Source organism: Sus scrofa, chromosome 9 (genome assembly GCF_054392235.1).
Source record: "Sus scrofa isolate SSC_HxYL_T2T_F1_AM1 chromosome 9, Sscrofa_HxYL_maternal_Yorkshire_Landrace_v2.0, whole genome shotgun sequence".
NCBI lineage: Eukaryota > Metazoa > Chordata > Mammalia > Artiodactyla > Suidae > Sus > Sus scrofa.
In genome coordinates this window covers 133,887,061-133,904,643 of record NC_139391.1, presented here as the reverse complement: position 1 = coordinate 133,904,643, position 17,583 = coordinate 133,887,061, and the positions used below count along the sequence as shown (strand labels likewise).

The 17,583-nt window shown below is 43.1% G+C and overlaps 1 protein-coding gene and 1 non-coding gene across 8 annotated transcripts in view; one reads left to right on the top strand and one right to left on the bottom strand.

Moving 5' to 3' along the window:
- Positions 1–17,583, bottom strand: part of PTPN14 (protein tyrosine phosphatase non-receptor type 14) — a 365,153-nt gene that overhangs the window by 112,183 nt on the left and 235,387 nt on the right. For all 7 annotated transcript variants that reach the window (XM_084978023.1, XM_084978022.1, XM_084978026.1 and 4 more), the window contains one exon: positions 9,646–9,970. In XM_084978023.1, coding sequence (XP_084834149.1) covers positions 9,646–9,819 — 174 coding nt within the window. In that variant the 5' untranslated portion in view covers positions 9,820–9,970. The remainder of the gene's footprint in view (positions 1–9,645; positions 9,971–17,583) is intronic.
- Positions 186–292, top strand: LOC146400197 (U6 spliceosomal RNA). The gene has a single exon (XR_014816978.1). It is a non-coding gene; the product is annotated as a U6 spliceosomal RNA (small nuclear RNA).

The following is a 17,583-nucleotide window of genomic DNA, read 5'->3' as shown; positions in this document are numbered from 1 at the left end:
AAGCAAGTAATTTTAGCATGTTCAAATTCTTTGCATTTCTTATTACTATTAACGTGGCCTCCTTGTTTTTCTTAAAACAGCAGTGTTTGGTAGAAGTATAATGTGAGCTATATGTTTGGCATTTTCTAGATCCTACTATATAGCACAGGGAACTATACCCAATCTCTTGGGATAGAACATGATGAGTGCTCACTTCGGCAGCACATATACTAAAACTGGAATGATACAGAGAAAATTAGCATGGCCCCTGTGCAAGGATGACATGCAAATGTGTAAAGCATTCCGTATTTTTAAAGAAATCAAAGACGACACAAACAGATGCAAAGAAATACCATGCTCTTGGACTGGAAGAATCAATATTGTCAAATGGCTATACTACCCAAGGCAATTTACAGATTCAATAAGACCCCATCAAATTACCAAAGACATTCTTCACAGAACTAGAACAGACTATTTTAAAATTTGTATGGAAATACAAGAGACCCCGAATAACCAAAGCAGTATTGAAAAAGAAAAATGAAAACGGAGAAATCGAGCTTCCTGACTTTAGACAATACTACAATGCTACTACAGTCATCAAAACAATATGGTACTGGAACAAAAACAGAAATATAGACCAATGGAACAGGATAGAAAGCCCAGATATAAATCCAAGTACCTATGGGCACACACTAATCTATGACAAAGGAAGACAGAACATACAGTGGAAGAAAGATAGCCTCTTCAATAAATGGTGCTGGGAAAACTGGAAAGCTACATGTAAAAGAATGGAATAGAACACTATTTAACACCATACACAAAACTAAACTCAAAATGGATTTAAGACCTAAATATAATGCCCGACACCATAAAACTCTTAGAGGAAAACAAAGGCAGAATACTCTTTGACATAAATCACAGCCACATCTTGTTTGATCCACCTCCTAGAATAATGACAATAAAAACACAAATAAACCAATGGGACCTAATCAAACTAAAAAGCTTTTTGCATAGCAAAGGAAACCATTAAAAAAATGAAAAGACAACCCACAGAATGGGAGAAAATCTTTGCCAACAAAGCAATAGACAAGGGCCTAATCTCCAAAATATACAAACAACTCATGCAACTCAACAACAAAAAAAACAAACAACCCAACCGAAAAATGGGCAGGAGACCTAAATAGATGTTTCTCCAAAGAAGACATAAGGACAGCCAACAGGCATATGAAAAAATGCTCAATATCACTAATTGTTAGAGAAATGCAAATCAAAACTACAATGAGGTACCACCTCACACCGGTCAGAATGGCCATCATTAACAAGTCAACAAATAACAAATGCTGGAGAGGGTGTAGAGAAAAAGGTACCCTCCCCTCCAGTGTTGGTGGGAATGTAGATTGGTACAACCACCAACCACTATGGAAAAGAGTATGGAGGTACCTCATGAAACTAAATATATAGCTACCATATGATCCAGCAATTCCACTGCTGGGCATATATCTGGACAAAACTTTCAATGAAAAAGATACATGCACCCCTATGTTCACAGCAGCACTATTCGCAATAGCCAAGACATGGAAACAACCTAAATGTCCATCGACAGATGAATGGATCAGGAAAATGTGGAACATATATACAACGGAATATTACTCAGCCATAAAAAAGAGAAACGAATGCCATTTGCAGCAACATGGACAGATCTAGAGACTCTCATACTAAGTGAAGCAAGCCAGAAAGAAAAAGACAACTGCCATATGATAGTCCTTATTTGTGGAAACTACATGAAGTATGAAATATGAAACAGATGAGCCTATCTAAAAATAACAAACAAAAACCAAAAACAGATCATGGCCAAGAAGAGCAAACTTGGGGTTCCCAGGAGGGAAAGGGGAAGGAGTGGGATGGATGGGCATTTGGGGGGTGTTTTTGGATGCAAACTATTATATTTGGAGTAGATGGGCAATGGGATCCCACTGTACAGCCCAGGGAAAGGTATGAAATTGGGTCACTCTGTTGTACAACAGAACTTGACAAAACATTGTAAATCAACTATACTTTAAAGATAAAAAAATTTAAAAAGAACATGATGAAAGATTATACAAGAAAAAGTATGTGTATATATATGTATGTATGACTGGGTCACTTTGCTGTATAGAAAAGATTGGCATAGCAATGTAAATCAACTATAATTTTAAAAAAATAAAAGTGTTTTAATTAAGTTCCTTCAAAAACAAAAAAAAAATTTTTTTCTAGCAGCTACATTTTTTTGGGTTTTTTTTGTTTTTTGTTTTTTTGTTTTTTTAGGCCATACCCATGGCATGCGGAAGTTCCCAGGCTAGGGGTCAAATTGGATTGGAGCTACAGCTGCCACTCTATGCCATAACCACAGCAACACCAGGTATGAGCCACATCTGCAACCTACACCACAGCTCACAGCAACACTGCATCTTTAACCCACTGAGTGAGGCCAGGGATCAAACCTGTGACCTCATGGATACTAGTCAGATTGTTTCCTCTGAGCCATGACAGGAACTCCTCTAGAAGCTACATTTAAAAAGTACAATGAAGTAACTTTTGCACAGCAAAGGAAACCAAAAAGACAACTTAGAGAATGGGAGAAAATAGTTTCAAATGATGCAACCGACAAGGGCTTAATCTCCAGAATACACAAGCAACTTATACAATTCAACAGCAAAAAAGCCAATCACCCAATGGAAAAATGGGCAAAAGACCTGAATAGACTGTTCTCCAAGGAATATATGCAGATGGTCAACAAGCATATGAAAAAATGCTCAACATCGCTGATTATAAGAGAAATGCAAATCAAAACTACCATGAGATACCACCTCGCACCAGTCAGAATGGCCATCATTAATAAGTCCACAAATAACAAGTGCTGGAGGGGCTGTGGAGAAAAGGGAACCCTCCTGCACTGCTGGTGGGAATGTAAACTGGTACAGCCACTATGGAGAACAGTTTGGAGATACCTTAGAAATCTATACATGGAACTTCCATATGACCCTGCAATCCCACTCTTGGGCATCTATCCGGACAAAGCTCTACTTAAAAGAGACACATGCACCCGCATGTTCATTGCAGCCCTATTCACAATAGCCAGGACATGGAAACAACCCAAATGTCCATCAACAGATGATTGGATTCAGAAGATGTGGTATATATACACAATGGAATACTACTCAGCCATAAAAAAGATGACATAATGCCATTTGCAGCAACATGGATGGAACTAGAGAATCTCATCCTGAGTGAAATGAGCCAGAAAGACAAAGACAAATACCATATGCTATCACTTATAACTGGAATCTAATATACAGCACAAATGAACCTTTCCACAGAAAAGAAAATCATGGACTTGGAGAATAGACTTGTGGCTGCCTGGGGGGAGAGAGAGGGAGTGGGAGGGATTGGGAGCTTGGGGTTATCGGATACAATTTGGAATGGATCTACAAAGAGATCCTGCTGAGTAGCATTGAGAACTATATCTAGATACCTATATTGCAACAGAACAAAGGGTGGGGAAAAAAAAATGTGTACATGTAAGAGTAACTTGATCCCCATGCTGTACTGCGGAAAAAAAATTAAAATAATAAAACAAAAAAAATTTTAAAGTACAATGAAGTAAAATTAACTTTAATAAATTTTATTTAAAGTGGTATATTCAAAATAGTACACTTTCAACATACAACATAAAAATGATTTAATGAGGTATGTTAACTATTTTTCGTATTACATCTTCAAAATCTGATGTGTAATTTATACTCACCACACATCTCAGTTCAAGCTAGCCACACACTTCAAGTGCTAAATAGCCACAGGTTGGCAGTGGCTCTCATGCTGGACAGCACAATCTGAAATTTAGTAACTCTTCAAGGAATGGAAAGATTTGGGCTCAAGATAAAAATCACAGTTTCTAATGATTAAAGCCATCTAATAGCAGAACAAGCAGACTTATGCAAGGTGAGAGCCCAGACTCTGGAAGGGCTAGAGCAGGAGAGTCTAAATCGCCCAAGTGGTGTCTTGTAGGGGAGGCTGCCATATTGAGTGCCTTTTTGTGCCAGGCAACTTTGCAAAAACTAACCCATTTCATCCTCCCAACAATTCATGGAGGTTGCTACTATTACCATCTCCATTCCCAGATGAAAAAGCTAAGGCACAGGGTGGTTAAGTAACTGGCAAAGCCAATCAGTGGCAGAGCCAGAACTCGCACGCAGGCAGTTTGCTCCAAACTCACCTTCTAAGCCACCACACACTACTGTTTCTCCATTTTGGATTTATTCTTAAGATATAAGAATTAGTCATAAAGCAACATTATCTTGGTTATTTCTCTCTTAATCCAGGACAGTGGTTTTTCAAACCATGCTGGGGGTGGGGGAAGGGCGGTCATAAGGAGTTGGGGCTCCAGATACCCATTCTGTCAGCAAACAGAGCAGCTCGCTCTATTCACTGAAGTTCCACCCAAAATTTCATTTGGGACAAAGGAAGAAGGTGAAATCCACTCATCCAAATAGATTACCAGAATTCTCATTTTCTGAGCTTCCTGTATCTTTTGAGGCTCTTTCTTCATAGAGTTCCCGGCCAGAAACTCATACCTCATGTTCCTCTGAACTTTTTAAAAATAAAAAAGTTTTTTTCCTAAGGAGTTCATTTTATTTCCTCTTGCCAGGTTATTGCCCTGTCTACCTAATTAGCATCTGTTCCCTCTTGTCACCCCAATTCCCATCCTTTTCCTACTAGTTGGTTCTTTTCCTCAAACATACAGTGACTGTGTCCTACTCCACTTTGAAATCTTTTGATGGCTTTCCATCTAGAGGCAGTGTTGTCTTCCTCAAAGGATTCAATGAGTATTTACTAGAAGGCTAAAATCATTGTGAACCACTGAGCTGATCGCATGTTTTTTTCACACTGCAGAATGTATGAGAGTGTTTCCCAGTGCATCCAACCATGGCCCCTTTTCCTGCCACTACACAGCCCTGGGAAGTCGAGCAGTGGAGGCAGCCTACTGGGGTCTGCACCAGCCCAGTGACAGCACCACACGTGGTCTCCCCGTCTACAAAAAGGGGCAGCAGGAGCCACCACCTCACAGACTCGTTAGAAGCCTTCAATGACTTGAGATAGGAAAGGTAACTCAGCACAACACGTGGTACCTTGAAAAGTGGCAATTATTTTCAATATTTTATGATACATTTTAGAAACAATGTCATACAGAATCTAGTGAAAGCTCCTTAGGCAGTCAATGCAAACCCTTCAAAAGCAGACTCATCTACCTACCCACACTCCTACCCTCCCCACCACGACCTCTACACACACGCACACGCGCGTGCACACACACACACCCACACACACAGAGCCATCAGTGCAAACTGAACTCTGCCCTCCCTGAAAATTCCACACCTTTTCCTGTTTCTGTACCTTGGCACGGGCTGTTCCCTTTCTTGTTTTCCTATTCTCCAAACTCCAGGGTTTCTGGGAGGCAGGATCCGGTCATTTCAGCTTCCCCAGAGTGAGTGACTGCATTTGCCGATCATCTGAACCAGGTCAGGCTCTCCAGATACCATTTGAAATGGCAGCACAGCAGTGCGTTCAAAGCCAGATTTGACCCTCAAAAAGCTTACCATATGGACGTGTCACTATACATTTGTCAAAATTCACAGAATGGGGAGTTCCCATTGTGGCTCAGCGGAAACGAATCTGACTAGTATCCATGAGGACGCAGATTCGATCCCTGGCCTCGCTCAGTGGGTTGAGGATCTGGCATTGCCATGAGCTGTGGTGTAGGTCGCAGACGTGGCTCGGATTCCTTGTTGCTGTGGCTGTGGTGTAGGCAGGCAGCTGTAACTCCAATGCGACCCCAGCCTGAGAACTTCCATATGCTGAGGGTGCGGCCCTAAAAAAAGGTTAAAAAAAAGCGCACAGAATGTAGAACACCAAGAGTGAACCCAATGCAAGCTATGGACTTTGAGTGATAATATGTTCAGGTGGGTCCATCGACTATAACAAATGTATCACCCTGGTCAGTGGGGGAGGGGCAGGAGGTCTCCGGACCTCTGCTTCCCACTCACTTTTGCTGTAAACCTAAAGCTGATTTAACAAATAAAGTCTATGTTATCTAATGAAATTAGCAGCAAAATGCAAAGGGTAATTAATGTAGATCAAAAATTAAAGCAAAATGAATTTCCCTTTCCTAACACAGAGTCACCATCAAGCTTCGGAGGCACCTAAACCACAAAACACATCTAACGGCACAGCCAGAGAGTCGCCATGCTCTGCTTTCCTGCCTTCAGACAACCCAAACCTTTCCTTTCATCTTAGACGGATTTTTGTTTTCTCCTCCAAAGCACCATCGTATCTGGAAAGTCACCCACATACCCAGTCCAGCGCGTGAGGCAGACCTCGCGTTCACCTCTCCCACGTCTGCTCTCGGGTAGAAAATGCATTCCTCCCCAAGGAGTGGGCAGGCAAAGGAAGAAAGAGCGAAGTATTAGATTGCTCTATCTCATCCCTCAATTCAAGACTTTCTATAGGACTGTTTCGCCTTCAATGTGATCTGTCCTAGAATGAAAGCGTAAAACCAAAAAAGAAAAGTGACTTGCTCTACTGTGGATGCACCTGTTCAGAGAACATCCAAATAAAGCCAGCGTAAAACGCGAACCCCACCTTAGCGCGAGAAGATCGATCATCCTACAACACACACTTGACAGCAGAATCTGGATTTCACTGCTTCAGCCTTTGTAACAACCCAGGTGTAGGGGTAATCCAGGGTTGCCCTCTGCCCTCTCATGGAGAGAAGCAATAGTCTGCTGAAAGTTAATTTATTATGGTACACATCTCCAGACACCCCTCACGTGAGCCTTCCATTCTCCCTCTACCTGGTGAGTCACAGAAATGCCTTCCCACTCCTACCACCCTGCAGAACGGTGCCTGATCCTTGGACACCCTTGGATCTTCAAAAATCCGATTTTCCATCCCAAAATGACCAGCCTTCTTTTCTACCTGCTAAACTCTTGGGTATCCTTCAAGTCTCTTTTCAAAATGTGAGGGCTCTGCTCACCTTTCACTGAGGCTTCTTCTCCCGCCGCTAGGGCTGTGGTGTTCAGTCAGGCAGGTTGTGCACTGTGTAATTCTAAAGAGAGCCACTGCCTTTCAAGCCAGCCCCTGCATTGCATTTTAGTGTGGATCATATTCAGTCTTAGCTGCTTTGTACACGCTGGATTCCTCTACTAGTCTGTGCATATCTTGAAGGCAAAAAATTATAACTTATTTATCTTAGTTCCACCAAGTCCTAGGTCAGTATCTGGAATATTGCAGTTGTTCAATATTTTCTTTAATGAAAAAATATCTTCTAAAACTCTCAAATTGGAATATATAAATATATAATATTCCATCTATAAATTATTAGATGCAGCACTATGCATTTGCCACACTATATCTCTTTTAATATTTACAACAGCCCTACAAGGTAAGTATCATTATTCCCATTTATAGGTGAGAAGGCTGATGTATGGAGAAGTCCAATAACTTTTCCGAAGTGAACTAATGATAGAACCATAACTCAAACCCAAGCCCAAGACCCCAAAGCCTGCACTTATAATTACTTAATCACATACTCTACTGCTCCAATATATGCAGACAATACTTATTCTCATTCGAGTTACTGGGAATACTCCAAAGTAAAACTTTGCAAAGGAAAAAACATTTTCAAATATATATACTTTCAAATGATCTATCATTAAAACTTTCACAAGAATTTAGACCAGCCTCCTGCCCCACTAAAGTATTAAGGTTTCTCCTTTCATGCATACGTTTAAATATGTATACCCTAATGTGATCCCAAGAAGCGAAAAAAAAAGAGCCAACTATCAACCAGCAAGGTCAGAACCTTGTACACGTTTATTCTACTGTGTCAGCTACCAAACTACATGTATCCAGGGGGCAGCACCGTCTCCTCTACAGGAAAATAAACTTCAAAGGAAGATCTGAACACTGCTACCAAAGTGTAAACATGAAGACCCACGGGAGACAGGGGTGCTCAGTTGCAACAGTTCCCCAGAGGATGAGAGGCCGCGTGTTTCGATGCCAAGGGGAGAGGAGGACCTTCCTGACCCCAATTCCTTTGTGCAAATGGAAAGAGGGTGGACCAGGAGGAGCGAGGAAAGGAATCAAACGTCATCACTTCCAACAGGGACCGGCACCCACGTCCCCATCACCCTGAATCATGGGCAGGGGTGTCACAGGGCCCAGGACAATCACAGAGCTCTTCCTTGCCCTCAGGAAGGCTTGAATCTAGGGGGTCAGCAATTGTTTCATCACTGGCAACCATCCAACCATGCCCACTGACCTACCAGCCCACATGCCACATGGCTTAACTAGTAGATCTAGGATGCTTACCTACCAGCCCATATGCCACGTGGCTCTCAAGACACAAATGCTTAACTAGTAGATCTAGGACAGATAAACAGCAAGGTCCTCCTGTAGAGCCCAGGGAAGTCTATTCAATACCCTGTGATAAACCATAATGAAAAAGAACATAAAAAAGAATATCTCTATGTATAACTGAATCACTTTGCTAGACAGCAGATATTGGCACAACACGGTAAATTAACCAAATATCAATACAATTAATTTTTTTTAAAGACGCAAACATTGGAGTGGGTCTCTCACAAGTTTCTTCTCCTGAATGACTGTAAGACTGAAAAAGAAGCAGGGCTTGCCGGTTACAAAGGGCACCACTGGACTAAGCGTCTCCTCTAAAGAGAGATAACGTGACTGCCTTAACTTGAGGTCAACCCTGGGTTTGCTTAAAGCCCAAAGAAAACAAGGGTCATGAGGAATTTTAAAAGGAACAAAACCCCCATTTTACAAGCTCCCACAAAAGAAGCCTCACTGGTCATGCTCCCTCTAAATGCCTTCTCTTTTTTTTCTTTTTCCTCTTTGGAGAGGAAAATATAGAAACAAACAAAAAACAAAAGCAGCTGCATCTACCCCATATGTAGGAGTTTTCTCCTTGACGTGCAGCCAGAATGACAAATCCCCAGCTACCCACTCTACTGTTTTAAAGAGAGAAACCGCATTGGGGAGGACAGTCTTATTACAACCTCCAGATTGACTGAAAGAAAAGGGGCCCCAGCGGGGAGGGAGTAGGATGGACTGGGAGTTTGGGGTTAGCAGATGCAAACTATTGCCTTTGGAGTGGATAAGCAATGAGATCCTGCTGCAGAGCACTGGGAACTCTATCCAGTCACTTGTGATGGAGCATGATGGAGGATAATGTGAGAAAAAGAATATATATGTGAATGTATATATAAGAGAAAAAGAATATATACATACACACACACACACACATATATATATATATGACTGGGTCACTTTGCTGTACAGCAGAAATTGACAGAACACTATAAATCAACTATAATAGAAAAAAATTAAATCTTTAAAAAAATAAAGAAAAAGAAAGCCACCTCTGCCCCCCACCCCATGCCAGCTCTAGATGGTATCCTCGCATCTCACAACACGAGAGCAGGTCATGCTAAGAAAAACAGGATGCTTCAAAATCAGGCTGAAGCTAAAAAAGCCTGGCAGGTGCCCAGAGAAGGCGGCTGGTCCCCGGGTGCGTTCTGGCACAGCCACCCACCTCACATGCACGCTTACCTCCCGCAACTCCAGCCTCTGGGCCACCGCCTCCAGACACTCCTGCCCTGTGCTCTCCACCGACAGCGTGCACTCGATGACATTGCTGTCCAGCAGGCGGATGCGGGTGACAAAGCAGTTCTTGCTCAGGACATTGTAGCGCCGAGTCCGGCGCAGCTTCAGGCCGAAAGGCATGGCTCTGTGGCCCTGGGGCGCTGCCCTCCTGTCCTGGCACCCACGCCCCTGCGATGGCCTCAGCAGCTTCGTGACGGGGCGACGACACTACCACCTGTGCTCCTCCGGGTGCAGAAGGCGTCCATGCCCGGCTTGGCGCTCCGGAGGGTCGCTGCAAACAGAGAAGCAGCAGCAGGGTCATCGGCTGGAAGGGAAGCTCTAGGCGGCAGAGCACACACTCCCCCACACAAGCACACACCCGGCCGGATGAGCATCCAGAGTCAGAGCCAGCGGACTCTGTCATTCCCAAGCATCTTGGTGGAGCTCACACTTTTGACCTTATAAAGGTGATCTAAGATCCACTTTATGTCCAGAGAAACTGAGGCTCAGAGATTAAAAGGACTCAGCCAAGAATGCACACGGCAAAGCCAGCATCCAAACCAGTATCTCTGTGACTCTGATTCACATGCTTTTTTCACTGTTCTTTTTTTCCCGGCTGCTCAAGAAAGCAGGAGTGGGAGTTGCTGTCGTGGCACAGCAGAAACGAATATGACTAGGAACCATGAGGTTGCGGTTTCAATCCCTGACCTTGCTCAGTGGGTTAAGGATCCAGCGTTGCCGTGAGCTGTGGTGTAGGTTGCAGACGCGGCTCGGATCTGGCGTGGCTGTGGCTGTGGCGTCGGCTGGCAGCTCCAGCTCCAATTAGACCCCTAGCCTGGGAACCTCCACAAGCCACAGAAGTGCAGCCCTTAAAAAAAAAAAAAGGAATGCAGGAGTGGAATTTGTTGTCATTTTTTTTAAATTTTTAAATACATTACCTCATTTCAACCTCACTAATAACCCTCTGGTGTAGACTATATGATCCCTATTTTACAGACAGAGAAAGTGGGGTTCAATAATTTAAGCAACTCGCGGATCCTGAACTTAAAATCTGATTTTGTTCCTCCTTACTCTTTACAATACTGCCTCTTTCCTTTCATTAATATCATTTGCCCTTATTTTTAACATTTACACTTTCTTTTTCATTATATTAGACTGGATGATAGACAATGGAGTGGATACACATTTAGTTATTAATTATAAATGAGTAATTAATGATTAACTAGTCAGCAACTTTCTAACTTATAAAAAAAATTTCTAACACATGAATTCTATTTAACGCACTTAAAAAATTACGACACTTTATCTTTTTTCACCAAATATTTAAGACAGGGTGGGTAACCACACGACCATCATTTTGCTTCTTTACAAGATGCTTGATGCAAAAGCCCATCACCAAATCACAGATACGTTAACTAATAAGGAGAGTTACTGCCACCCTGCTGTCCCACCAAATGTCAGAAATGACATTATTGCCATGGAGAACACAAGAATAAAATACCAACCACACAAGCAGCTTTAGCATTTAGCCCTGGGCCAACAACAGTCTCCCCAGGAGGCTCCTTAAACGTATCTTCCAAAGAAGCCAGACATGTCCACACAATCTCTCTGTTCAACTTTCTGTTCTCCATGAAGTGCAAAGGACCATCTCTGGCTCATAAGATTGTTCTGTTAACCTGATCCCCTAAGTCAGGCAGCCTTGATGGCCTCCATCCCCAGAATCACCTCTGAGCCCTCTGACACCTGAATGGACAGGCAGGAATAATGACTTGAAGGAATTCCGAGTTAATCAAACGGCTTCACTATTTCAAAACCACTCCCTGTCAGTACCCCAGGCTTCCCGGAGGTTGTCAGGACACAACCCTACAACACAGCAAAACACACTCCCCGGCCGGCTCCCTTGGCCAGTCTTTGATGCCTGCCCTCGGCACATTCCTTAGCGTGACAGGTACTTGTTTTATGAAGCTTAAAAGACATAGGCTAGAGACTTGGGCTTGGTAAATAGATGAGCATTTCTAAATCACTTTGTGCTGGCAGAGTATCGTGTTTACCTCCAAGAGAGGCTGACCTGATGATCTCCTGATATCAGCAGAAAAAAAAAAAAAAAAAAAAAAAAAATAGGGAGGGACCCACCCAAAAAGGGAAAAAAAAAAAAAAAGTAAAAAAGCATATCAGAATTTTTGTGTGTGTGTCTTTTGTCTTTTTAGGGCCACACCCATGGCATATGGAGGTTCCCAGGCTGGTGTCCCATCGGAGCTACAGCTGCTGGCCTACTCACAGCCACAGCAACGTGGGATCTGAGCCACATCTGTGACCGACACCATGGCTCAGGGTAACGACCTTAACCCACTGAGCGAGGCCAGGGACCAAACCCGCGTCCTCACGCATACTAGTCAGGCTCGTTAACCACTGACCCATGATGGGAACTCCAGAATACCAGGATTTCAATACAGAGCCCTTAAGAGTTTCCGGCTCACAAACTCCCTCAATGTGCTGGAGCCCAGGGCAGACGACACCAAGACTCAATACCAGTAATAGCCAGGGAGCCTGAAAGAGAGAAAAGTATTTGCTCTGTGGGCACAAGTCACATTTCTCATCCTGGGCCGGGCACTTTACCTCTAGGTGTGTCTCATCTGGAACACCTAGGAAGGAATGTGGCTGGCTTGGTGCACACTTATCCCAGCCACGACTAGAAATAGTGCACAGTCCCCAAACCAGTTACTGAGATTAAAAGTAAACTGCACAACATGCAAAGACGATCACAGTTTGTATAATAAATAAACAAAAACACACAAATAAATGGGAAAGAATGTAAGTTCACCAAAATAATTGTTATCTCAGGGCTACGTAGCAGAGGTATTTAATAGAATTCTCACTTCATATTTTATGTACAATCATCCCTCATCCTGCAAGAGATTGGTTCCAGGATCCCCAAACTTGATGGAGGCTCAAATCCCTTATATAAAATGGCACCATGTTTGCACAGAACCTATTCCGGACACTTAATTCATCTTTAGATTATTTACAATAATATAATGTAAACAGTTGGCCAGCATGGCAAATTCCAAGTGTTCTTTCTTGGAACGTTCTAGAATCTTTTTCTCCAAAATTTTTTGTAATCCAAGGTTGGTTGATGGCAAATTCAAGTTTTGCTTTTTGGAACTTTCTGGAATTTTTTTTTCTTCAATTTTTTAAAATCTCAGGTTGGCTGACTCCGCATACATGGAACCTGTGGAAGTGCCAACTGTATTTGTGAGTTATTCTAACATTTGACCACTGTCTTACCTTTGTAAATAAAGATTAGTTTAAAATACATAAACTACAGAAGATGGCTTATCATGTGCAACATAAAATATATGAACTACAGAAAATAGCTTATCATGTGCAACATCTAACAACCTGGCAACACATCTCCTAGAAAAACACCTGACTGTTTGAAGTCTTGGAGAACTTTTAAAATCTTCCATTTGCAAGACACTTGCCAAGCAAGGTATCAACAAAAGGTTATAAGAAAACTGGTCCAGTCCCAGTAAAAGTCAGCATCATGAAACAAAAACTGAACAGGGGGATTGGAGGCAGGCTGCTCTAGAGTAACAGAAATTGTGGAGTTAGAAAAACAAAATGCAATGTTGAACCCTAAGTTACAAACACATGAGACCACAGGGAAGCCTATTCAAGGCTCTGTGATAGCCTATGCGGGGAAAGAACCTGAAAAAGAATCGATATGTATGTGTATGTGAATGGCTGATTCGCTCTGTTGTACACCTAAAACTAACATAACACTGTAAGTCACCTACACGCCACTAAAATTTAAAAGAGAGAGAGAGAGAGAGACCATTAGGGAAACTCGAAAGAGCGAGGAGAAGTGAGACGACGTGACTGTTCACCGTGAATTCTTCCTCTGTTCTTAATAGTGAAATCATGGTTATGTAGGAGAACGGCTTCAGGATATATTGAGGACTCACTGGATGGAAGGAGAGGGGCTCCAAATGAGCTGAGTGGTTCTAAGAACCAAAGTTTAACCTCAGGAAACAGAACATGTGCGAACTTTGGTGTGAGAACTGCATTTACCCAGAGAGGCCTGGAGTGAGGGCGGAGTTACTTAGCCTGGCTCAGCCTCAGTTTATTCATCTAGAAAGATAAGACCCACCCAGGGTGGTGGTGAGGCATCCGTGAGAAAGTGCTTGGGGGGAGGGGGTACTCAGTAAGGGTGGGCGCGTTCCCTTCCTTTCCTAAGCCCTCATGGTGAGCTGGGTCTGCTCAAAGGACGGCAGAGAAGGTGTGCAAAGGACTTGGGCATCTTACCACCTGCTGCGGACGAAGCCTAAAACAGGCAAAACAAAGAATACATGGTGTAATGTGAAGCAATGAGAATTCCACAGGGAAACCTGACCACGTGTAACACGGGACCACGCTGCTCTCCAGCACAGCTACCGGGCCCTCCCCAGACCGCGACACCTGGAGCAGAAAGGAACCAGTCATTAGGCAAAATGTCCCATTACAAGCCCATCCTCAGGGAGTCAGAAGACTTCTCTCTCTCTCAGTCAATCACATGCATACAGTGTCTGGTCTTGACAACGGGTCTCTTTGTTTTTTTGTAGAAAATTGATTCTAAACCGCCTTTGTTCTTAGAGTCCCCTTGGCTGTGTCTCTATAGCTGCTGGCACATCCAGTCTCTCTGGCACAGGAAGAGCTCCCATAGGCATCTTGGCTCCCAATGAGAATCCTGAAGGGAAAGATCTCTGTCTGGTTCAGCCCTGTGGTCTCCGAGGACCTGAGCTTTGTACATGGCAGGAGGCTAAGTAAATATTTATCGTTATGATAAAAGAAAGAATGAATCCTGAACCTAGCTGAGATTTTGACACCAAGGTAGGAGAGGGGCCTCCAGGTGACCTCAGTGACAGCTGAGGAATGTGAAGCCTCAGACAGACTGACGTGGGGGCACTTAAGAGAGGCTTCAACTATGTAGAAACAGGATAAGAAGTTATTCAGCTCACGGGTGCTTTGGGGGAAAACACTATACTCTGATTTCTAGAAGAACCTGCCCACCACCCACGTCTCCCTTCTCCAGCCCTTGATGTGCCTTATCCTGGGGGGTGGTCTCAGCGGCCAAAAAGATGCCCCATCCCCTGGAAGTTCTTTCCAAAACCTACAATAGAACTGCCAGTGGGATGGTGTGCCCGGGATTGCCCAAAGCAATTTGTTGGGATATTTGCTCTGTAAACAGCGCACTTGAAAGGCCTTTTATGGACGAGGCAACAGTGAGAGAGAACATACAAAAAGCTTCAAAGTCACTTTCCAAACCTTCTCCTGACCAACTCATCAGAGTCCCCAAGTCACCACTGTGTTCCTGCCTATCTGTAACTATCAGCTGTGCATTTCCACTAGCTGGTACTCTCCATTTCTCTTTTTCTAGACGGATCCATGAAAAACCTGCACGGTGAAAACACAAAGCAAAGACAGCTTTCTCCTAACATAGAAAAAATTGTTTGGCTGCTTTAATAAATCTTTAAATACGATAGGTAAAAAGCAAAGGGATCTTTCATCATCTCCACCAAACAGAGCTTAATCTTCTTGACTGAATTACCTGTACAGTCTTTAGAAAAATGAAAGACAAATTAAAATCCACATCTTCACCACAGTCATCACATTTTCTCTTGATTTCCCACGCTCCATTACAAAGACTCATCTTTTTCCCCCGTAAAGGTAAATTCGGAAATCACTAGCAGAAACTAACCGCGGTTCAGCTGCATTCTCTATTTACCAACAGCCTCTGGAATTTTTCCAGCATTCCCTGTTATTACAATCCCAAGCACACCTCACAGAACTATGTAACCCAGGTCTGGGTGTGAGAAAGGAAATCCGATGTAACTCGTTCATCTTGTGTATAAACCTGCACGAGGCACGGCTGAAGTTTTGAAAGGTGCTATGTCATTGTCCCAAGGAGAGTTTTTGGAAAGGATCAGGTGAGAGCGGATGGGAAAGAAGAGGGTACTAAAAATAGCTTCTCTCCTTCTCCCCTTGAAGCATGGCAGAAAGGAAGTTCATTTTGTTTGCTGAAAAATCAGACTATTCATTTCTATTATAAATTTAATTTATATCCACATAGCAAACTATTTCTAGACAAGGAAAATTTTTGTCCCATGCTTAAAACACAAATCTCTAACTTTCAGTGGCGACATAACTACAACGACAAAAGTAGAATGGTCACTTTATTTATTTATTTATTTATTTATTTATTTATTTTTGCTTTTTAGGGCCGTACCTGCAGCATCTGGAAGGTCCCAGGCTAAGGGTCAAATCGGAGCTACAACTGCTGGCCTACCCTGCAGCCACAACTACAGGGCACCCGAGCCACATCCTGCGACTTACACTGCAGCTCACAGCAATGCCAGATCGCTGACCCACTGAGCAGGGCCAGGGATCAAACCTGCAACCTCACGGTTCCTAGTTGGATTCGTTTCCGCTGTGCCGCGACAGGAACTCCCGAGAATGGTCACCTTTTAACATTCCCTCATTTCTCTCCTACTAACTCACTTTCAAACATTCAGTGGTGAGATGGAAAGAAATGTGTCCAGAAATGCATTTTCCAACTTTCTGGGGTGCGTTAACCATGTAACTGACTTTTCAAGGCTTTCTTAAGCTGTGTTGAAAGTGAGAAGTTCCCACGTGGCACAGCAGGTAAAGGATCTGGCATTGCTGCAGCTGTGGTACAGGCTGCAAACGTGGCGCAGGTTCAGTCCCCAGCCTAGGAACTTCCACATGCCTTCGATGTGGCCAAAAAATAAAAATAAAGTGAGAAGATAGATTCCTGCTATAGGGCCCTCTCACAGGGAGACCTACCTACAGGAAAGGTAGCTACAGAACAACCACATCTATGCTGAAAATCGCTGAAAATCAGGAAATGGAGCCCAAACATCCTTTGAGTCATCAAGTGTCACAAAGCCTTTAAGTTCAACACCATCGTCTTTTGCTCAGGAAACAAAAAACCCTGTCACAGTCCATTCACTCTAACCTTGTGTATCTTCACACACCTTGCTTCTTAGCCCTTAGCAGATGAGATAAGGAAAAGCACCTTGACAGGACATACAAGTGGCAATGAGGAAGGTGACAGGTCAACTGTAAAACTGAGTCCTCCACAGCATGGAAGGCTGTGTTGAAAATGACCCAGAGTAAACAGAAACAATTAAATAACATCCAGTGTACTCTGGGTAAGAAGACAGAAAAATAAATATATTACTAAATAGACCCATTCATGGTGGTTAGAAAGAACAACAACAAAAATGGTTCTTGAGAGGTAAAGCATCCGTTACCTAGAATCAGGTTTTCCCCCGAAGGCGGGCTTCCCTATCTTTTATTCCTGCTCTAACGCTCAGAAGCAAACCAGTTCCTTGAAGTAGCAAAGGCTGCCATTTCTAACTGGGGCGTGTGGTTGGGGGAGGTCCTGCAGAAGGCAACTCTGGGAAAACAAGTAGTTCAAAAAGCCTCCCAGGGAAGTGTTAAAAAAAGGAAATCCCTCTCCCACCCCCTGCTTTGAGGATTACTGCCCTGTGGTTTTTAGAGACACAAGCTCTTCCCACCAGAAGGACCTGAAAAGGTCTATTTTTCGTGTTGCTAAAACTTTTAAGGCATTCAAGGTACATCTTGATGTGGTATATATATATACACCACATAAAATACTACTCAGCCACAAAAAAGGAACAAAATAATGCCATTTTGCAGCAACATGGATGGAACTAGAGACTCTCAAACTAAGTGAAGTCAGAGAAAGACAAATACCAAATGATATCACTTATATATGGAAACTAATATACGGCACAAATGAACCTTTCCACAGAAAAGAAAAATCATGGACTTGGAGAATAGACTTGCGGTTGCTGGGGGTGGGGGGAGAGTGGGATGGAC